The sequence below is a fragment of the Stegostoma tigrinum genome, chromosome 8, assembly GCF_030684315.1.
Source record: "Stegostoma tigrinum isolate sSteTig4 chromosome 8, sSteTig4.hap1, whole genome shotgun sequence".
Classification (NCBI taxonomy): domain Eukaryota; kingdom Metazoa; phylum Chordata; class Chondrichthyes; order Orectolobiformes; family Stegostomatidae; genus Stegostoma; species Stegostoma tigrinum.
This window is the reverse complement of record NC_081361.1, coordinates 40,731,580-40,755,321: the sequence shown is the minus strand read 5'-3', so window position 1 is coordinate 40,755,321 and position 23,742 is coordinate 40,731,580. Positions and strand designations below refer to the sequence as shown.

Here is a 23,742-nt window from a genome sequence, read left to right as displayed (position 1 = left end):
GTTTTCTACGTAACTTACTTAGCAAGATCATATCTGGAATGTAAAGTAGCTATGAGACCAGTCCATTGGTGATTTTCACTATAAAATGATGTCCTGTTTGGAAATTTTATAGCACCTTTCATCAGGAGCAAAATTCTGGAAAATGGTCTGATAGCATCTGTTAAGGTTTTGGGATGAAAACTCCTCAGTGAGCAGAAACCTCTGCTTCTGTCGCCACATATACTGCCAGACTTGCTGAGTATTTCCAATGTTTTCTGTTACTCATTAGCAGTCTTTTTATTGTCTGTTACAAATGTATAGTCAAATGTCATAAACTGTATCAACAGTTTTGTCATCCTGACTCTTTAACATGGTATTGCCAAGGCACTTCCATCTCTCAAACGAAAAAAAACTTTCAAAGCAATATCTTACAAACTCATTGCTGGCTTAGTTTCAACAATTGTGGATTTTGTGGAAGTTAAAAACGAAAGTAAATCATTTAATATTCTAATATTGGAATGTTAAAATATCATAACTTCAAATTCATGACGTTAACAATTTTTCTCAGAGCGTTGAAGTTGACAGCCTCCCTTGCTTTATGTATGTTGGCAATCTACCAAGCTATATATTCTCACATGCTTCAATAAACCTTCTGGGAGCAGAAATGCCAGAGGGGTCTTAGGTTAAATGTAATATGTCTTTGACTTCAATGCTGAGCATAACTATTAAATGTTGTAAAGATAGTGCCTGGAATGCGACTGAGTCAAATACAGAGAAAGGTCCCAGGGCTGGTCTGAAGTCTGTGTGGAGTTAGCTGATTTTATCCAATGCATACCATCCACATTATGTATTTTGGCAACTTGCCGAGCCTCCTCAAAAGCATGTTCCAGTCCCCCAATTTGTGTTACCAAGAAGGATGAAGGCATCTGAAAGGGATTTGAGGAGCAACTTTTTCACACAGAAGGTGGAGCGAGTATGGAATGAGCTGCCAGAGGAGGTGTTGGAGGCTTGTACAGTTACAACATTTAAAAGGCATCTAGATGGGCATGTGAAAAGGATGAGTTGAGAGGGATACAGTCCAAATGCTGGCAAATGGGACTAGATTAATGGAGAATATCTGGTCAGCATGGATGAGTTGGATCGGTCTGTTTCCTTCCTATAGCTGTCTGACTTTATCTAGATTACTGGAATGCTCCACCACCCCCAGGTTTTCATCCAGGTGATTAGTGAGTAAGTCATTTGATAACACGGTTGATGACACTTTCTTAGTGGTTGAGAGTAAATTGATGTTTTTTGTCCTGCATTTTCTCGACAGGATATAGTGCAAGAATTGTTTCCTTTGTCAGATAAGTGCCATGATGCCAACATTGAAGCTGTACTAGAACAGCTTGGCTAAAGATGTTACTAGGTCTGGGCCAGGACTTGAGCTCTGAAGACTAATAGCCTTTGCTGTATCCTGTATACTCAGCACTTCTTCATAATTCGAGAAATTAGAAACATGTGTAATGTGGGTGATACAGTAGTAATAAAAGAAGTCAATTTGCTCATTACCTTTGCTATCCAAGGCAGTGCTAATTCTATAGAGGATGAATGTTAATGAGATGGGTTTCTGAAATGACCTTGTGGGAAATAGACATATGACGGAATTTTACGTTTTGAATGTGACGTGGTTCATTCTGAATAATAAAATGTGAGGCTGGATGAACACAGCAGACCAAGCAGCATCTCAGGAGCACAAAAGCTGACGTTTCGGGCCTAGACCCTTCATCAGAGAGTGATGAAGGGTCTAGGCCCGAAACGTCAGCTTTTGTGCTCCTGGGATGCTGCTTGGCCTGCTGTGTTCATCCAGCCTCACATTTTATTATCTTGGATTCTCCAGCATCTGCAGTTCCCATTATCTCTGGTTCATTCTGAAACTGGATCTTAAATCAGTGCAAAAGACTCCGAAGGATCTGGCAGCCAAGTGAATAAGTTGGGTTGGAAAACTACACTAATAGATTTGATTAGAATGCCAGGAAAGATAATAAGTCTGAGAATTTATTTATCTCAAGAGGGTTGCAATATTAAAAACAGCGATGTGCTTCTGAGACTTTATAAAGCTCTAGTTAGCCCCTGTTTACAACACTGTCTAATTTTGGGCCCCACACCTCAGGAAGTACATACTGACACTAGAGCGTGTCCAGCGGAAATTCACAGGGATGATCCCTGGAATGGTAGGCCTAACATAGGATGAACGGCTGAGGATCCTGGGATTGTATTCATTAGAGTTTAGGAGGTTGAAGGGAGATCTAATAGAAACTTACAAGATAATGCATGGCTTAGAAAGGGTGGACGCTGGGAAGCTGTTTCCGTTAGGTGGGGAGACTAGGGCCCGTAGGCACAGCCTTAGAATTAGAGGGGGTCAATTTCGAACGGAAATGAGGAGACATTTCTTCAGCCAGAGAGTGGTTGTCCTGTGGAATTCATTGCCACGGAGCGCAGTGGAGGCCGGGACGTTAAATGTCTTCAAGGCAGAGATTGATAAATTCTTGATCTCGCAAGGAATTAAGGGCTATAGGGAGAGTGTGGGTAAGTGGAGTTGAAATGCCCATCAGCCATGATTAAATGGTGGAGTGGACTCGATGGGCAGAATGGCCTTACTTCCACTCCTATGTCTTATGGTCTTAATTGGGAGCAATTTAGGACCAGGCAATGGAGGGTCAAGAGAATGATAAAGCACAGGAGTACAGAGTATGAATGCAAGTTAGCAAGGAACGTTAAGACAGACCATAAAAGCTTCTACCAACTTGTGCAAGGGTAACACCGGTCTCATTGCAAGTGAGGACAGAAGAATTTATGGTGGACAACAGGTAACAGTCTTCATGGAAGAAGGTACACACATCTCCCAGGAATACGATGTGATCAAAGGTGCGTGTAATTACTTGTGTAATGGAAGATATGAAATGCTTGTTAAGAAAAAGATGCTAATTGACAAAGCAACTAAAGAAGTTTGGACCTTGGATGCTACCCCAACAAACTTATGCAGTAATGTCCTGTGACTGAGATAATTGACTTCAACCACAACCATCTTACTTTGTGCTCGATATAACTCCTACAGGTGGTGAACATTTCCCTGTCTTCCATTGACTTCAGTTTTTACTAGGACTCCTTGATGCCACAGTTAGTCAAATACTGTCTTAATAATTAAGAGCAGTCGCCGTCATTTCCATTCCTAGGATTTAGCTCTTGTCCATTTTTGGACCAAAGTTGAGGTCAAAAACTCAGTTGTTCATGATTCATTGAAGACGGCTGAGATGGTATTTGACTGAATTAGATTTGTCCTGCTTTTTTTGGACAGCACATACCTCGGAATTTTTTCTGTTGATGGCTAGATACTAATGTTATAACTGTACTGGAGCAGAATTACTGGGGCACAACGAGTTTTGGAGCACAGAATATTGTCAAGCCACACAGCATTTGCAGTATCCAGTGAATTTATCCCTTTATTGATACCATGTTGCGTGAATTGACTTGTTTGAAGAATGGCATCTACGATGTTAGGATCTCAAAGGAGGCTAAGATGCATCATCCATTCAGCACTTCTACTGGTTGGTGTTGGTATTAAATGCTGAGGAACATTTAAGCAGGAATGGACCAATTAGCCCCATGAGCATGCCCCACCAGTGTGCACCATATTTCTGTGCTATTGCCATGTCTCAATGTTATTTATTATTAGACATCTATCAATCTTTGTTTTGGATGAACTTAATGGCTGAGCATACACAGCCCTCTGAGGTAGAGAGTTCCAAAGATTCCCCACCAGTTGAATGAAGAGGTTCCTCCTCATCTTTGTTGCACATGGCGCCCCTTCTATTCAGAGAAAGTGTCCCCTGGTTCTCAGCCCCACAGCCACGGAAAACACCCCTTCTCCATTTACTGAATTCAGCTTTTTAAGAATGATGTAAACTTCTGAAATCATCTCTCATTCTTCTTTACTGCAGAGAATACAGGCCAGTCTCCTCAATCATTCATTCTAGAATAGCCCAACATCCCGGGAATCTGCCTGGTGAAACTCTGCTGCACTCATTCTGGCAAGAATCCTTGTAAGGTAATGGGACCAGAACTGCACAAAGTGCTCTAAGTGCAGTCTAACGTGTATTCTGTACATTTTGAAGCAAGCATTTTTTCCCTTGAACTCAAGTCTTCTTGCAATATAGATCAACATATCTTTTGCTTCTGAATTGCTTGCTATAACTTCATGCTAGCTTCCATTTCCTTATGAAAATGGATAACCAAATCTGTTTGTATGTGAGATTTTGCACTGGCTTTTACACTGATGAGTTGGGTGCCCCTACCATTGAGGATGGGAATATTGATGGAGCATCCTCCTTTGGTTGTTTAACTATCCACAGTCATTCATGATTAGATTGCAGACCTTTAATCTGAACTGCCAGTTATGTGTTCACTTAGTTTTATCAATTGCCATGACCGTTATTCATCTGCACTACCATTCAGAATGCAGATGTTTGTGAAGCCCTCTCTTCCCATTCGTTGTTTAATGTTCACCACTGTTTGTAATTGGATCTGGCAAGGCTGGAGATATTTAAGCTGATCCTCAGGTTGGGGTATAACTTAGCTCTGTCTAAGTGTTTCTATGTTTCTCCTGTCTATAGTACATGTAGCCTTGTGTTGAAACTTCAAGTTGCCATTTCATTTTAGATTTGTTTGGAATGCTCTCCTACATTCCTCTTTGAACCAGAGTTGGTCATCTGATGGTAGAATAAGGGCTTTTTTGGACCAATACCTTACAGATTGTGCATAAATAGCATTTTTCTGCTGCTGTTAATGGCCCACAAAACCTCTTTGCCCAATTCTGAGCAACTAGATCTGTTCTGAATCTATCCTGTTACCACAGTGTCACACAACATAATGGAATATTCTTTATTCAAAGATGGGGTTTTGTTTTTTCAAGCACTATTATTCCTACCATAGAGATAGTAGGAACTGCTATGTTGGCGTCTGAGATAATACGGTGTGGAGGTGAAGGAACATAGCAGGTCAGGCAGCATTAGAGGAGCAAGAAAACTGACATTTCAGGTCTGGGCCCTTATTCCGAAATGGTGGAGAGGAATGGGGCTCTGAAATAAATAGGGAGGGGGTTGCAGTGACAGAAAGTGTATAGTGGAGCAGATAGGTGGGAGGGAAGATGGGCAGGTCAAGGAGGCGGGGATGAAGCTAGTAAAGATGAGTGTTGGTAGGAAGTGGAGATGGGGATTGATCACTGAGGTGGGAGTAGCGGATAGGTGGGAGAGAAGATGGACAGGTCAAGGAGGCAGGGATGAGAGGGGGTGCTGGTCTTGGGATGAGGTCAGGGCTGCGAGAGCTTGAAGCTAGTGAAGTCCACATTGAGACCTTTTGGGTTTTAGGATTCCCAGGCAGAATATGTGGTGCTGTTCCTCCAGTTTTCAGGTGACGTGGTTGTGACACTGGTGAAGGCCCAGGATGGACGTGTCGTCCAGGGAATGGGAAGGGGAGTCGAAGTGGTTTGCTATTGGAAGATGTTGTCATTTGTTGTGAACTGAGCGTAGGTGCTCCACAAAGCCATCTCCGAGTCTCCACTTGGTCTCCCCGATGTAGAAATTAGTCCTACCAATCCTGGGTAGGTAGAGATCAAGTAGATTTTCATTCATGTTGGTGTTTTTGCATCCTGCCGCAAACCGGTTACAGTAATGAGGAAATCAACATTTCCAGTCTGTCCCCTTCCCACCCTTACTGTTTCTTTAAAAGTGGTGTTCAACAAGGGGGAATGTTAATTCAGAACTGAAGAAAATCAGCATGAAATTTTCATATGCATTTCTGACAATATACGTTAGGATGTCATAAAGTTTGCAATAAATGATAAGGACTTGTTATCATTTACTACTCCCAAATGTGTACCGCTATGCCAACACCTCTAGTGCATCTGACCTATAAATGGGACAAGAATTATTCTGGAATGACAATGGAAGAGTCGAGATTATTGGCTAAAAGGTATGATTCTGAGTGTCAAATCTTTTGATCAACTTTCTCACCTTTAGCGGAAAGTGTTAGCCAGGAGGACTTTGCAGAGAAGGCTGAGTTGTAGAAATCTGGTGCCTAATTCAGTGCTGGCTGTTCAGTCCAATTTTATTCTTATTATGCTTTGTCATAACAGGTTAGGGCAAATAAGTGGCTTGCCCTGTCTTATCAGAGAGCAACTCAAAGTTAACCACTTTCAAACACATTTTGAATAAATCCAATTGCTGTGTTTGCCTGACAAGATGACTGCTTTCCTTAAAGGATGTTTGTGATTAGGCAAAATTTTTTGATAATCCAGTAGTTGCAAGGTCAGCATTATCATCGGATTTTACTGCAGAATTTGAGCTTGTGTCTTCATGTCATTAACCTAGAATTCTGATTACTAGTTCAGTATCATTACCACTGTGCCACCATTCCCACTTTTAGATTCCTCTAATTGATAGGCATAATGCCGATTAGGGCCTTGTAATCGTTATCGTTCTCATTATACTTCAACATGCAAAAGGTTTCAAAGACCAGAAAGCATCAAAGATAGGAGTGTTCATTTATTTTTTTCAGCATAATTTACCCAAAATTGGGCCAAGTCAGTGCAAACGGTTGAAGATTTTCAAGTGCAAGTTATATCCAACGCAAATTTCATTTCCATATTTTTTGTGCAGGTTTAAAATGAATTATACTAGAGACGTGCAGATGGAACTAATCATTGTGTTCATTTCTGCTAATTACAAAGGGGTCTGGTGGTATAGTAGTAGAGTACCTACCTGTAAGCCTGGAGACCCAAGTTCAAAGTCCAGTTGCTCTCGTGGGGAAATTTCTGTTAATTAAAGGTGAATTTTCAAAGACGCTCTTTGAGCTGTTTTCTTCAGACGTGTAGCATGTTTTAAAAGTTTAATATCTTTTAATTCTTTTTTTGAAGAAACTGACTACACCGGCAAAGCTGGTAAATAGTTTTTAATGATTTTTAAAATTAATTTCAGGTGTTTAAAAATCTGGTTACTTGTTTGGTTGGATTCTGATCAAAACTGCTTTTTGAGACTTGATTCATTTTTCAGTTCCCTTAATCCAACTACGTCAGATTGGAATTCTAAAGTATACAAAACAGTATATTTTAATACATTTTTATTAATTTTCCCTAAAACATTGCAAGGTTTTGCTGGTGCAGGGAAGACCTTACTTTTAGAATATGAAAATTAATTTCAGCAAAAAACAGTTCTGAAATCAAGCCTAGTTATGAGAACAATCTATGGCCAAGGGGGAAATTGTTAATACAATTATTAAACATTGTTACATTAGACTGTATCTATTTCCAATTCTTGATGAAGTCCACTTCTACTATACAATTGCAGGTTTTGGTTGCGTGTTCTATTAAATAACAGTTTGCTAAATAAATAAAGATCCATTTTACATAACGACAGCATTTGCTATTAATTGAAGGTTTGTTTTGTAGTGTGAGAGTTTTTGAATGTAGCCTGTTAATTATGTGTTTAAGTAAAGGAGGTCACAGGGTTTATCTTCTTTACAAAGGTGGACAAATGTATCCAATTATAATCTGGTGCTCAGTCACTTGACGTGAATGGTGAGAAGGAAACAGTCTTGATATACAATGTGCATTAGGCCCCTGCGAAGTTTTAAACAGCTGTTGAAAATCACAGACTATCTTGATGCTTCCTCATGCACTGGAGAGCAGAATGAAACACAAATGAAGATTTTCTTTACTGTTCTAAATAATCTTTCTTTTCATATCTCCTATACAGACATCAAAGTGAAGGAACAGTCTGTGGAAAATCTAATGAGGCAAGCTTTTCCTTTGTTTAAGAAGCAAATGATTATGATATTCTCATATCCCTTCTAAAGATTTAGCATTTATGTGGTCTGCATTTTGATGTTTGAATCACCAGTTTGCCACATATTAGACTGGGAATTGGGAGGGAGAGTCTCCTGCAGCAAGGGAATGACTATTGGGAAATGCAAAGACATCAGGAGGGTGTCAAATTGTGGAGTCATTTATAGGCGATTATGAGGGCTGTGGTCCTATAGCAAAATTTTGTTCTTTCTGGATTGTGAACTGCATGGAAGATGCATGTATACATTGCCTGAGTAATGTTGAATTTTAAAAAGCTAATAAAATGTGAGGCTTTATTAAAATATTTAAATTTAGAGCCTGCCTCCAAAATTGGACTAAATCTTTCTTTCTCTCTTTCTTTCTTCCTCCTTCTCTTTCTTTCTTTCTCTCTCTCTCTCTCTTTCTCTCTCTCTCTCTTTCTCTCTCTCTCTTTCTCTCTCTCTTTCTCTCTCTCTTTCTCTCTCTCTTTCTCTCTCTCTTTCTCTCTCTCTTTCTCTCTCTCTTTCTTTCTCTTTCTTTCTCTCTTTCACTCTCTCTCTCTTTCACTCTCTCTTTCTCTCTTTCACTCTTTCTCTTTCTCTCTCTTTCTCTCTCTCTCTTTCACTTTCTCTCTTCCACTCTCTTTCTTTTTCTCTCTCTCCTTTTCTTTCTTTCTCTTTCTCTCTCTCTTTCTCTCAGTCTTTTTCTCTCACTTTCTCTCTCTCTCTTTCTCGCCCTCCCTTCATTCCACACACCCCCACCCACCCAATACAATTAAAGCTGAAATTGAGGTGGACTAGGGTGATATTTGTATATATTTTGAATTTCCCTAAATTATTTCCTTCATATAATATATCTACCATACAGTTGGTTATTAGAAGTTAATATGAATTAAACAGTATTTTGTTAGACTCCTCTCATGCAGCTTTTCTTGTCGGGTAATGATGTAATCTTTAAGTTAATTAGATATATAATGGTCCGTAGGTTCATACTAAAGCTAAAGTCAACTACGGGTTTTCAAGTTCCCATTTAAAAAAAAATTCCAGACAGACTGGAAACCAGCCAGCATTTGAAACGTGTATTTCTATTGTTTACTTTGGATGGCAATCTGATTTGTTTGAATTTTGATTTAGGTCTCATTCATCAACGAAGAATGACACATCAGAAGACGTGGTTGTTACGAATTACAACTTCAGTCTGTCACAAAATTACCAAATCTTTACTAGGCATAAATAATTATTTCTAAAATGCTTAAAACTATTGTGTCACATTTTTGGTAGCTTCAAGGACCAACTTTAAAACTAATTGATAAATATTTAGATTGTTTTAAATAATATTTTGCTGTAAGCCTCCTTTGTCCTCCTTTAAAGGGAATAATTTACCATAGTTTACGTGATTCTGATAGTTTTCTGATACCTGAAGATAACTGGCTGCATGGTTTTCTTGTGGACAGTGGTGGTGAGGTGATCATAGCTCAGCTCAATAAGACGCTTCCATTTCTTTTTTTCTTTTGTTCTAATCAAGTTTTCTAGTCACTCCAATATCACTCTGTTTGTCAATGCTTCATTTGACACAGATGGATTGGATCTTTCTATCCAACAGAGCTTAGTATTAGCCCTTGTATTTCACTAGTCAGCAACTGGGCGATATGACATTATTCAGTTGTGATATATTTAGTTGGGAAATATTACATCTAAAATTATAGCCTTGCTGTTGAGTTTCAGAAGCAAATGTTGAAACAAAGCCAGTAATTTTTCAAAATGGAATTCATTTATATTTGCATCTTCCATTTTACAATTTTAATTGAACTGTGGAAGTCATATTTCTTCTTCCTTAATACTAGATTCAAGCAGTATGTCTTGTCTTTTGTCACTCTGCACAGTAGGATTAGTTTACTTGTTTACTAGAGACCTACAGGCGCAACACGCTTCGTTTACTCGTGTCTTCAACCAAATACAGTATCTTTCGTATTATTAATATTTGTAATTATTTCATACAAGCCTTTTTAAATCAAGGTGAGCATTCAACTTCTATATAAAATGAATATTTTAAAACTGTTGTAAAAGCAAAATTTTTAAATCTACCAAGGCACTGTTCTTTGATTTCTAAAGTCAACAAGAAACTTCAGTTGTGCTAGTATAATATTTTTCTTAACTTTTTTTGTTGATGAAGACACAGCATTAATTATGAAAACAGAGGGGGAAAATATTATAATGATGAATGATTTATTTTTAGGGGGAGAAAGATCTTTGAGCCTCCCAGGTTCATGTCTGTGAGTCAAGCTGCGGAGCAGCTGCTTGAGATAATTGAAAACCGAAGAGATAAAGGAGAGGAGCTGGGTGAGTTTAAATACTTCTCTGTTTATTAATGAGCTTATACAAGAGCCTCCTTTTGTCAATGAAATTAAATATTTATATTCTGTTCCCTTTGAAATAAAAGCAGAGAGTTTTGCTAAACTACAAGGTGCTAGTCAGAGCTCGAATACTTGTAACTGTTTTGCACGCCTTATCTAAGGAGAGATATGCTGGCATTGAAGGCAGTCCAGAGAAGATTCACTTGGGTTAGACCTGCAGTCATTGGAGTTTAGAAGACTGAGAGGTGACCTTGATAAAACATACAAGATTCTTAGGGGTCTTGACAGGGTAGATGTACAAAGGTTGTTTTTCCCGAATGGGAGAGTCTAGGACCAGAAGCCAAAATCTCAGAATGTGGGCTCACACATTTAAGACCAAGATGAGGAGGAATTGTTTTTTTTCTCAGAGCAGTGTGAATCTGTGGAGTTCTTTACCACACACGGCTGTTGAGGCTGGATCATTAAGTACGTTCAATGATGAGATAGACGGATTTGTAATCATTAATGGAATCAAGAGGTATGGGAGCAAAGGTGGGAAAGTGGAGTTGAGGGTTAGTATCAGCAGTCATGATCTCAATGAATAATGCAGCAGACTCTGTGAGCTAAATGGCGTATTACTGCTCTTACATCTTATTGTCTTAAACAATATTTGCTTTTTGCAGTTGAAGTTTGGTCAAAGAAGAACTGCCTTTATGCCATATTACCCCTTCGATATCCTCCAAGGACGACATCAATAGCTGTACCTTGCACTTTGAATGCATGTACAAGGAATAGGCTATTTGACAAGTCCATGGCTGATCTAATCGTGGCCTGAATTCTGCATCACTATCTACACTGTTTATCTTTGGACTCTCTTGATAGTCATGAATCTATCCACTCTATCTTAAAAATATTAAAGGCCTTGTCTCTGCCATTCTGTGATGGAGAGAATTCTACAGACTCATGACCATTTGAGAGAAAAAAGGTCCTCTTATTTATGTCTTAAATAGAAGACTTTTTTTTCAAACATGCCCTGAGTTCAGGTTTCTTATACAAACATTTGAGTTAGAAGCATGGAGTAGGCCATTTAGCCCTTCAAATCAACTCCACTATTAACTGAAGTCATGATTGAGCTGACTCCACATTCCTGATCATCATTCATCCACTTACTTATCAAGAGTGTATCAACTTCTCCCTTGAACATTTTCAAAACCTATGCTTCCGCTGCATTTTGAAGAAGAGTTCCAAAGACAATAAACTACCTTAGAGAAAAGAATCTCCTTCATCTCATAAAAGTATGCATCCTCTCAGCATCCTCCCTGATAACAACCCACTCGAATCTTCTGTTTCATTATGAGCATTTCACATTCTTCTCAATTCTAATGAATTCAGGTCCAACCTTTCCTTGTAAGATGAGCCGTCCTCCCTTCCATCTTAGGAATCAGTCAAGTGAACCTCTGTTTGAACTGCTTCTGATCCTGTATCTTTTCACGAGTAAGGACATTGTTTGTGAGTTATGTATGTATACTGTGTGTAGTTTTGGACACCCACACATTTTATATCTGAGTATTGAAACCAAAAATATGATTGGCCAGGAGTTAAAGTCCAGCTGAATCCTGAAGATGGGAATTGGAGACAATGCTCCTTGTTTACATGGAATTTTTCGGGCAAATACACAGACTTTTTCAGAAACAGGATTTGAGAAGGCTTAAACTCTCAGGAGGACCCAGTTGTTACCCTGGAGTCCTGTTTTCTGTTCCTAGCAGGCAGACTTAAATGTTTAAAGCAGACTGAATGAAAAGTTCAGAAAGGTACGATTAAAGATCTTCAAAATGCAGACGAGTTTTGATCATGATGCCGTCCATTAATGAGTCACAAAGGTGACACACGTATCTGATGTGGTGCACAAGAAATCAAGCCCAGAGTTTCACAAAGTTGAAAGCTTTTAAAAGAAATATAGAAAATTCCCAAGCTATCTGATTTTCAGACTCCACTTGATAGAAAGTATGGACCAGGTTTCTATACTTAACAAAATTCACTCTTTATTACAGGCTATTAGATTCTATCTACAGGTAAATAATTAAGCTAAATTAAATAAACTATACAAATCCATGATCCCCTTGTATGCTTCCCCTTACACAAACACACATACACAAAAGGGAAATAAAACATAGGCAGAGAGAAAAGCTGGGAAACAGTTCTGTAGTTTTATCTTTGGGTTGGTTCTAGCTTATCTACAACCTTCTCCTCACGTTTCTTTTTTCTGAATGTTTCCGCCAGTTTGCAAGTGGTATAGGGTGGCTGATTCATTCATGAAAAGCTTTTGACTAATCCGATTCGAAGTTATAACTTGCAGCATCAATTGAAGGAAATATAAGGTGGTTTACTCCAGGTTTAAAGTGGTTTACTGCCGAGAACTGTGCGAATGCGTTTTTGGCTACTGTAGATCAGGTTTCTGTTCTATCAGAACTATCTTCTCTCTGTCTCTCTTTAACGTCCCACCATGATCAGCTAACTGACAGTCAGTCAGGTAGAGAACTTTGTCATTGATTACTAGCCACTAGTCCACAAACCAGTCAGCTCCATGTGTAAATAACTCCTCAACTCCAGTTCATCTGCACCCACAGATAAACAACCAGGGTTCATAAAAAGGATCACATTCCTTACTCCCAAACATGCAGCTTCTTTGTAAATTCCTAGTTAAAATCAGTTCTTTCTCATTTCAGTCCACAGTTTTATTTAGAAAAAGCAAAACAATAAAAAAACACAGTCTTCACATTAGCTAACAAGCTAACAAGAGCTAACTTCTATCCCTTTGGTCAAAAACAACTGAACACTTAAGGACGTAGATTGTGGCTTTTAACACCTTTGCAGTTGTAATGAGTTTATATTTATATATATCTGTTTTGTTTTCAGTTTGGCTGCTGAGACAGATGGTCTGTGTTCTTTGTGTTACATTGTTTTGCAACATGTTCCCATGATAATCGGTACAGAATTTTACAAGCATTTTTGATCTAGATATGTCCTTCTGCAATCTGCTGATACTAGTTTCCAGAATCACTGTCAACTTGTAAAGTACTTGACTTGTGGCTATTTTAAAAATCTAGCAAAATCCATTTTTAAACCAAAACATAGTTTTTGAACAATTGAAATGTCATTTGTATCCCGTGGACATGACAGGATACATTACCTTTCTTTAAATGCATTTGTGTCGAAATCTGTTTTCATCTATCAGATATATCAACACAATCTGGTGTTTCTTCAAAAGAAGATGGAAGTAAATATTGCACAATTTGCATGAACAATTTAGCCATAACTGCATAGCAGAATTTTCCAGCTGCATATCTTTATACCTCATTAAGGAATAGTTAAGTGCTGTAAATACACATGGTTGGTTTCACTAAATTAGACGAGGGCTAAGGTACAAACAAACAAACTCAACAGATGTCTTGCGGTAAAGCAAACAGGTACACATAATAGCAGTTCACAGAAAATCCATTTAACCTTCTTGTTTTCCTCCTTTTTTTTAATTCATCCAGCCTCACAACTCAATAATGTGTGATTTTAAAGCCAAACTTGTAAACTGGGCTTGAAATTCCACTCAGCTGCTCTAAATATTGCATGTATATTTTATGATGCTACCACCTTCCTCTTCTTGGGAAGTGATTCAAACATATTTGTACCTGCAGTTTTGATAATTGAATAACACACTGATGTGATGGAGAATAACAGCCTTAAACTTGTGGTGTGATACTGATCTCAAATTAAATCAGCTGTGTGAGCAGAACCAAAAAAAACTCACACTGACTTTGCCTATTTTAATAAAGCATACAAATAAAAATATAAATTATGTGGAAAATGAAACCATTATGGCCGTTATATCAAATGTAATAGGTTATTAGTTCATGTTCTGAATACAAAACTACTCTCATTCTTAATTAAAATACTCTTAGTTTAAAAGGTATTCCTTCCTCCTTTTCTTATAATATGGTTATCAAGAATATTTCCTGTGTAAGGAAACCTTTGATTCCGTAGCAAAAACAGAAATACAAAAATGACCAGATTTCCAGTGCGATAACCATGGCTCACTATTGCCCTCAGTTATACAGTCATACGACACAGAAGCAGACCCTTTGGTCCAACTCATCCACACCAACTAGCTGTTCTAAGCTGATGTAGTCCCACTTGCCAGCATTTGACCCAAATCCCTGTAATCCCTTCCTATTCAAATGTCCATCCAGATACCTTTTAAATGTTGTAATTGTAACTGCCTCTACCATCTCCTCTGGCAGCTCATTCCATACATGCACCATCCTGTGTGGAAAAAGTTGCCCCTTAGGCCCCTTTTAAATCTTTCCACATTCATCTTAATCCTATGCCCTCTAGTTTTTGGCTTCCCTAGCTAGGAAAAAGACTCTATCCATGCTGCTCATGATTTTATAAACCTCTATAAGGTCATCCCTCAGCCGCTGCTCCAGGAAAACTAGCCCTAGCCTATTTTGCCTCTCCCAGTACCTGAAACCCTCCAATCCCAGCAACATCTTTGTAAATCTTTTCTGAACCCTTCCATGTTTCTCATTCTTTCCTATACCAGGGAGACCAGAATTGAATGCAGTATTCTAAAAGTGGCCTCACCAATGTCCTGTACAGCTGCAACATGATGTCCCAACTCCTATACTCAGTGCACTGACCAATGAAGGCAAGTGTGCGAAACACCACCTTCACCGGGCTGTCTAGCTGCAACTCCGTTTTCAAGAAAATATGTACCTGCACCCCTGGGTCTCTTTGTTTGGCAACACTCCCCAGGGCCCTGCCATTAATAGTATATTAACAGACAGGGAGATAGTAAGAACTGCAGATGCTGGAGGCAGAGATAACAAAGTGTGGAGCTGGAGGAACACAGCAGGCCAGGCAGCATCAGAGGAGCAGGAAAGCTGCTGTTTTGTGTCGGGACTCTTCAGAAAAGCCCCATTTCTGAAGAAGGGGACCAACCCAAAACATCAACTTTTCTGCTCCTCTGATGCTGCCTGGCCTGCTGTGTTCCTGCACCTCCATATTTTATCATATTAACAGACAGCCTGGTTTGCCTTACCAAAATGCAACATCTCACATTTATCTAAATTAAACAAAATTAAGTCAAAGTCATAAATTCAAAATCCATTCCTGAAACACAGAGCATAGTTTTAACTATCAAGCAGTGTTGGAGGTGAGGTGAAATGCCCAAAAAAATGTCTGAAATGTGGCATGACCCCAGCGACCTCTCGGTTTCAGTGGGACATTTTCCAGGGTGGCAGGGCAACTCTTGCAGAACTGCTAGGTCAGTCATTTAAGTGTTTCCATAATTGAGTCAAACCAGAATTGTAGTTATAACAGCCTGTGTGTTGAGCTGTGTCGAACTCGCCAGGATCAACAAGCCAAGAGCACAGAAGGTAATCATTGGTCAATGAAACTGACTGGCTAGAAAGCCTTTAAACAATGGACAGTCCAGATGATGTCCTGTCTTTTTGAAAGATTTGTGCTCACAGCACTTGTTCTGCAAAAGTTATTTCATCTACCTGTGGTATCTTTAGCTGAGTATGATCTACTTCCTTTCTGTGAGCCTGCATTTCAGTATGTGAGCAATTTCTGGAGCTGTAAGAAAGACCTACGATGGGGAACCAGAGCAGCAATTAATAGCAGTCAAACCAGTAGCAGTGGTAACTCTAGCAGCAGGATCAGTGACATGGCTGCCTTCTCTGCGTCCGCATGTCATTTCACAGCACTGGATGAACTCTGTTCACTTTGAAGGAAATGATATTTCTGTAAAAGAGAATATAGTCATTGGATTAGCTTCCTTGACATGACTGAGTAACAGTGCTTTGGGAAGCTGAGGTCTTTCTGGCAGACCTATGCTGACATTAGCCCTTTTGAATACAACCTCCTTGCCTAGTGGACCTGATGAGCGCACATTGGCAGTTCCCATGAAGGTTGGCACAAATCAATTTTCTTTACCTCACCTTGCTTGCAGGGATTTGCTGGTCATATCTACAGGAATTTGCCAATATTCAGTGTTCCTTCCAGCTGATTGTTGCCATGTTTCTCAGGGTCACCATTTCTATCAACTTGACACTGAGGACAATCGGACAGTGACTTTGGCTGGATTCACGCTGGTACAGGGAGTCATAGGTTGTGCACGTGGGCAATCGAGGCACCCTAAGATACGGCCTCATGTATTTTTCAGTCAGAAGGAATTTCTTTCCGTCTGTATTCAGCTTGACTGAGATGTGGGTTCTCATGCAGATCTGTGCAAGGTATCCTGGAAACTGCCATGTTTCTTTCATTATCTGACAAGGGCTGTCTTCCGAGCTGTTGACTTCTGACAACTGTAAGGAACTATACACACAAGAGTGTGATAAATAAGATTGAAGATCTGCAGGTGCTGATAGCCACATGGGAATATAATGTTGTGGCACTAATAGAGACCTGGCTGAAAAAATTGTCCTGGCTGGGCATGACATATTCCTGCATGCAAGGTGTTCTGGAAAGGTGAGGAAAGGAGGTCAGCTGGTAATAATGATAAAGAAGACATTAAGCTCAATGGGAGAGAAAGCTCTCCAGGAGTTTGGATCACGATATAAAATCCAAGCAAACTATGGATGCTTGAGATCTGAAAAGAAAGCAGTGGGGAATCGCAACAGGTCTGGTAGCATGTACGGAGAGAGAAACCGTCAATGTTTCGAGTCTAATAAGACTCTTTGGACTTGAAAAACTAATTCTGTTTCTTTCTCCACGGATATTACCAGACCTGGTGAGTTTCTCCAACACTTTGTTTTATTTCAAGATCAGCTTCTGTCTGATTTAAAGTCAAGAAATAATAGAGGTGCTGTCCATTGTTGGCTGTATTCTATAGGTCAGCAACTAGTTAGACCAATTTAGATGGGTTTAGCAAGGAATTTACAGAGAACTACTACAGATACCTACAAAAGCTATAAAGTCGTAATTTTGATGGATTTAATTATCTAATATAGACTAATAATACTATAAAATGTGGAGAAATGAATTTTTCAAGTTTGTTCAGATAAATTTCCTTATTATGTTTCAAACTCAGCACATACTTTTGGGAATGTCTTTCAAATGGATCAAATATCAGTAGAATGCCATTTGGGGAACAGTGGTCACACTGTCTTATAGTTTAGATTGATAAGAAAAGTGGCATGGAACAATCTAGACAAAAGTAATTAATTGAAGGATGTTGAATATCAGTGAAATGAAAATGGTTTTGTCCAGGTAAATTGGAATCAAAGTTGACAGACAAATCTGTGAAGGAACAATTTAAAGATCAGATGGCTCAAGCACAATCAAGATTCCTGCTGAAGTAAAGCTACAGCAGCCAAAATTATAACTGTCTTGATACCAAAAGAACTTGAGCGTAAGTTGAAAAAGGTTGTGTATGACAGATAACAGGTTCAAGCACAAGTGAGAACCAGGCTGAATGTAGCAAGAGCAGAGAGGAGGAAATAAAATAGACAGAGATAGTATAATAGACAAACTAACTTAAAAGAGAACCAAAAGTCTTCTGTAGAGAATATAAACAGTTAATGGGTAGTAAGAAGAAGCGTAGATCAAGTAGGGACCAAAAATTAGCTCTCTGCATGGAGTAAGAGGATATCGAAGGCCTGTCTTTGCCAAGAAAGAAAGTATGATCTAAATCACAATGTAAGAGGAAGTAGCCAAGATACTAATTGGGTTAATAATTGACAAAAGGCAGTATTAGGATAATTTATGCTTAAAATTGATTTGTCACTAAGGCTAGTTAGGATGTGTTGGAGGATGCTGAGAGTAGGAAGAGTGGAAAATCTGGAGGTACTGGCCATAATCTTTATCATCTAAATCACAATTATTTCCTTCGATACAGGGGATATGCTGGAGAATTCCAAAGATTACACATTCAAAATGGGTGCAAGGAATAACTGAACAACCACAGGCCAATAAATTTAATTCCAAATGAGGAGACATTTTAGAAATGATAGCCTAGGACAAAATTTAACAGTCACTTAGACGCAAGTAAATTAATTAAGGAAAACCAGCACAGATTTGTTTCTGACAAATCATTTTTATATCTATAGGTGCAAATTGTTGAAGTAAAAGTGTGTTGATGTGGTACATACAGACTTTCAAAAGGCGTTTGATGAAATGCAACATAGTTGGATTAACAGCAAAATTTAAACTCCTGGAATATAAGGAACAGTGATGGCATGGAATGAAGTTGGCTAAGTGACAGGAAACTGTGAGAAAGAAATATAGTGGAGCTTCCAGGGTTATTAGAACCACTGTTTGCCTCCCATTGCCTAATATGTATCAGGACAGATTGAAAATTTGAATACAAATTGACCTAAAACTTTGAAGTATTGTGAGCTGTGAGAAGAATATTGACAAATGTCATGAGGACAGAAGCTGGTGGAATTTCAGATGAAATTCATGCAGCGATTGTAGCAAAAGTGTGAAGTGTTGCATTTTGGAAAGAAGAATGAGATGAGGCAGTACAAAATGCAGGAAACAAATATAAATGGGGTACATGAATGGAAAGTCCTAAGGGGTATATTTGCACAAATCTTTGAAATAGCAAAGGGCCCTAATAGTTGGAAGCATTATGTTCAAAAGCAAGGAAATTATGATGAATCGTTATCTCGCACACATTTGGCCTTGTATGGAGTATTGTGTCCAGTTCCCTGCACCGCACTTCAGGAAGGATGTGAAGACTTAAGGGATTGCAGGAATAGTTTATGAGAATGGAACCAGGGATAAGAGATTGGAAAACTTGGAGTTACTCTTGCCAAAGAGAAAAGTGAAAGGAAATTTGATGGAGATTTCAAAGTCATGAGAGGTCTGGATAAAATAGAAGGGAAGAAACCACTTCCATTGAAATAATGATTATGAGCCAAAGGACATCATTTTGAATTGATTAGCAAAAGCAATGGTGATATGAGGAAGAAATTCTATTTGGCTATTGAATGCACTGCCTCTGTGTGAAGAATGATTCAAACATGGCTTTCAAAAGTGAATAGGTCTGTACCTGAAGAGAGAAAAAAAATGTGGTGCTATTGAGAAAAGGCCTAGGAGTGCAACTAATTTTGTTGATCTTGCAGAGCTCTGGTATGACAGACTTGGTCACAGTGCAAGAATTAGTATGTGAGGCTCTTTCTGAAAGCTGGGGATCATGCAAGGAAGAGCGCGTCAAGCATGGGAAGTTGAAGTGCCTTGAGAAGAATCTCTGCTTTGTATCCTCCTTTCTTCCTTCCCTTTCATAGCCCATCCTGTTTTGCCTGGTAACTGAGAATTGGACAACACTTCACTGCATTTTATTCAGATTCTGAATTGTTTAAAGTGTTAGGTAAGCAGTGTGCGAGCCATCTAAGAAGGAATGTATGCATTCCTGCCATGCCTTATTCTCCTTGCAGGTAGCCACTGCTCCCATGGAGGTGGACGTCAATACAAATACCTGAGGCATTATCTCACTGGTGATAGAAATGACCACCTCAAATCTGTCTACAAGGGTGCATGTTGCCTCTGAGTACGCCGACAGAACTCTTGCATTTCTTGTTCCTGCTTCAAAAGTGCCGTCTTCGTGGATTATCCCCAAAGCTGAGCATCTGTGTCCAATTGAGCAGGGCTTGGAGTTGTCCTATTGTCATTGCTTCCAACAACTGTCCCAGCTCACATCCCTGACCATGTGGTAATTACCATCTCTGCTGGATTCCATATCTGTGTACTTCTGCATTGTTGAAGAGTAGGCAGATGTCTTGGAATAGTTGTCACTAAGGGTGTCTGGTCTCCTCTGAGGACTTCTTGGCTTCTTCCTGCTCCATCTCATGTGTCTCCCTTCAACGCAACCTGCAGGAAATAAAGATATGAATGAGAATTTACAGTCGGAAAAGGTTCAAAGTCTACATTTTCCATGTCTTAACAGTCACTCTGTCATGGTGAAGTGAAAAGTCATGAACCAAGTGGCAGCTTGATATTTAATTCTGTCATCAGGTCCATGAGAGTTTTCATCTCTCCATGCCTACATCCATTGACTGAATCATCTGGACAATATCCAGCAACATCCTTCTCAGCAGCAGTCCCAGTGAATGGCTCTGTCTGCGTGGCCACTCTGCATATTTCTAGAGTATTGTGCTCTGTACTCTGATGAGGCAAAACAGTGTATTCAGGTGTGAAAAGTGGAATGTGTGGAAGTGATGGATGACAGCAGTTCAGGAAAATGAATTTGATAGACAAGATCAAAATGGCGTTAACATGAGTTCTTAGAATCATAGAATCCTTACAGTGTGGAAGTAGGCCATTCGGCCCACCCGAACCACCAAAGAACATTCCACCCAGACCCACCCCCACGCTATCTCTGTAATCCAACATTCACAATGGCTATCCCACCTAGCCTGTATATCTGTTGATCCTATGGGCAATTTAGCATGACCAATCCACTTAACCTGCACATGTTTAGACTGTACGAGGAAACTAGAGCATCCAGAAGAAACCCACATAGGCACGGGGAGAATGTGCAAACTCCACACAGTTGCCCCGTGTGTGGAATCGTATCTGGGTTGCTGGCGCTGTGAAGCATCAGTGCTAACCACTGAGACACTACATCACTTGGGTGGGTGTTCACATGGAGAGGCAAGAAAGTGCCCTCTTATTCTGCTCAGACCTTCTGCCACCTCAATGGTTTTGTTCTAGTAAGCTGCTGCTTTTCCTGGTTATTGAGGCTACCAATGCTGCTGCTATTCATATTGCTGCTCCTGTTTCTCCAACCTTTACACGAAGAACCTGTGAAGCAAGGTGGCCATGAGGTGAGTACAGCAATTAGAACCCAAATAAGAGAAATATTCAGATTTGAAGATCGTTGACTTCATATTGAAATACTCCCCCAGTCAGCTTCTCAAACAAAAATATTTAGAGTTTACTCAGCAGTTAGTTTTTGGCCAATGTGGTCCACTTTTTCCCATTTTAAAAATTTGATCTGATTCTGATTACATTGCAAGAGCTTGATTGCTATAATGAGTTCTCTGCCACTTTGTAGTGAGTATTTCTGCTGCCTCCAAGCAAATGCACAGTCAAATCAGCATTGCCCGGGCTTGGGCATTACATCCAACGAAACAATTTTAACATGACCGTTCCATTCTCTCAAGTGAGTTAGATTATAAATCAGTGTGTAGAAGTTTGGTCTTGTTCTTTGGTGAATATACCTGAAATCTTTCACATGTCCAGATTTGTGAAGCTCTTGTATCTTTCTGTTATGCAGCTCTGACTGAAGAGACCTTGTGTGTTGGCCTGGCCAGAGTGGGTTCCAAAAATCAGAAAATTGCCGTTGCAACTATACAGCAAATGGTGAAGACGGATCTGGGTGACCCTTTGCATTCTCTGATCATCACAGGCCATATGCATCCTATGGAAATTGAGATGCTTAAACTATTTGCTGTGGACAAATCAAGTTTTAATAAGCTTATAACACTTGATGGATCAACATACTACTCATAGCAACAAAAAAGTGTAATTTTAAGTCTTAACTCAAGTAAAGTACTTCACTGGAAGTGGAAAAGTAGTTGAAGTGTCTAATATAAAATTGAAGAAGAGCATTTCTGTTGAAGGTTTAACTGGCATGTTGTCTCCACGGATACTGACTGGCCTCCTGAATGTTTCAAGCATCAGCAGTTTTCTTTACTTCAGATTTATAAAGCCTATAAAATTCTAATGGGTAGATGCAGGGGAAAAAGTTCCCCATGACCATGAAGTCCAGCACCAGTGATCGCAGTTTAAGGATGTGAAGTAGGCCATTTAACACTGAGATGAGAACAAATGTCTTCACTCAGAGTGGTGAGATTGTGGAATTCTCTGCCATAGAAAGAAATGGAGGCCAAACCAATGATTGATTTCAGTAAAGAGATAGTTGTAGTTCTTACAGCTGAAGTGATCGAAGGGAATGTTTCGAAAGCAGGGTCAGAGTACTTAGTAGGATGATCAGCCATGACCATATTGATTAGCAGAGAAACTCAACAGGCAGATTGGATGATTCCTTTTCCTATTTTCTATGATTCTATGTTTGCTTTCTGTTTAGAACATAGAATGTACAGCACAGGAACCAGCCCTTTGACCCACAATGTTGTGTTGAACACGCCGCCAAATTAAACTAAATTTTTCTGCCGGCCCTTGGTCTTTATCCCTGTATTCCTTGCATATTCATGTACTTATCTAAAAGTCTCTTAAATGCCCCTATTGTCTCTGCCTCCACCACCACGTGTGCAGTGCGTTCCACACTCCTAATACACATTGTGTAAAATACATGCCTCTTACATCTCCTTTGAACTTACTCCCTTACCTTAAATGCATGTCTCCTGGTTTTAGACATCTCAACTTTGGGGAAAAAGGTTCTGGCCATCGACCCTATCTAAGCATCTCATAATTTTATAGACTTTTATCAAATCTTCCCTCAGCCTCTGTCACTGCGAAGAAAACAATCCAAGTTTTTCTAGCCTATCTTATTAGTTCATACCGTCTAATCCAGGCAGCATTCTGGGTAAACCTCTTCTGCACCCTCTCCAAAGCCTCCACATCTTTTCTGTAGTGTAGTGACCCAGAATTGAATACAGTACCCTTAAGTATGGCCTAACCAGTCTTATAAAGCTGCAACATCACATCCTGATTCTTGTATTCAATTGCTGACCAATAAAGGCAAGCACGCCATGCACCGGCTTTACCCCTCCCCCCCCACCCCCGCCCCATCTACTTGTGTGACCACTGTCAGGGATCTATAGACTTGAACCCCAAGAATCATCTATACATTTAATTCTGTTCGGGGTACTGCCATTAACTGTACACTTTTCCTTAACATTTGATCTCCTAAAGCGCAGCAACTCACATTTAACACAGATTAAACTCCATCGGCGATTTCTCTTACTATATTTGCAACTGAACTATGCCCTACTGTATCCTTTGACAATTTTCTACTTTATATAAAGTGAGTCCCTAAAATTGTTAGTTTTGAGCACTGTGAGGAGTTACATTTAAAACAAAATTGATGCTGCTTGGCCTGCTGTGTTCATCCAGCTCTACACCTTGTTATCTTACTCCAAAATATCACATGACTATTTTGTGCACGTGCACGTGCACGTGTGTGTGTTGAATTGGCCTCTGTCTTCCAGAATACAGGATTGACAGCAACAACCTTTTGGGAGAGATCAGTGTTTCCACTCCTTTGAAAAGCCTTGTGTAAATTCACAGTTACATGAAAAAGGATACATCTTCAGGGCTATCAGGAAACAGTAGAGTGCATCCACTTGATTAGCTCTTGTGGAACAAATAAGATGGACTGAATTACCTTCTTTGATCTGATTTCAGATGAGCACAGGATTATAGAATATGCATTGTTTCACTTCAGACATGAAGAGTTCATTCAAGATTTTCATCTATTTCACTAGATCCCATAAGTTATAGCCTTCCTGAGCAAAAGGGAGAATATTGAAGGGACAAACAACTATCAAAGCAGTGACTACCACATATATTTAAACCTAAAACTGTAAATCTGGAGGCACATATGATG

The 23,742-nt window shown here is 39.5% G+C and overlaps 1 protein-coding gene across 1 annotated transcript in view; it reads left to right on the top strand.

Moving 5' to 3' along the window:
* Positions 1 to 22,914, top strand: part of dph5 (diphthamide biosynthesis 5) — a 59,726-nt gene extending 36,812 nt beyond the window's left edge. Inside the window, exons 5-7 of the mRNA XM_048538842.2 lie at positions 7,770 to 7,809; positions 10,073 to 10,176; positions 21,448 to 22,914. Coding sequence (XP_048394799.2) covers positions 7,770 to 7,809; positions 10,073 to 10,176; positions 21,448 to 21,683 — 380 coding nt within the window. The 3' untranslated portion in view covers positions 21,684 to 22,914. The remainder of the gene's footprint in view (positions 1 to 7,769; positions 7,810 to 10,072; positions 10,177 to 21,447) is intronic.
* Positions 22,915 to 23,742: the final 828 nt, after the last annotated feature.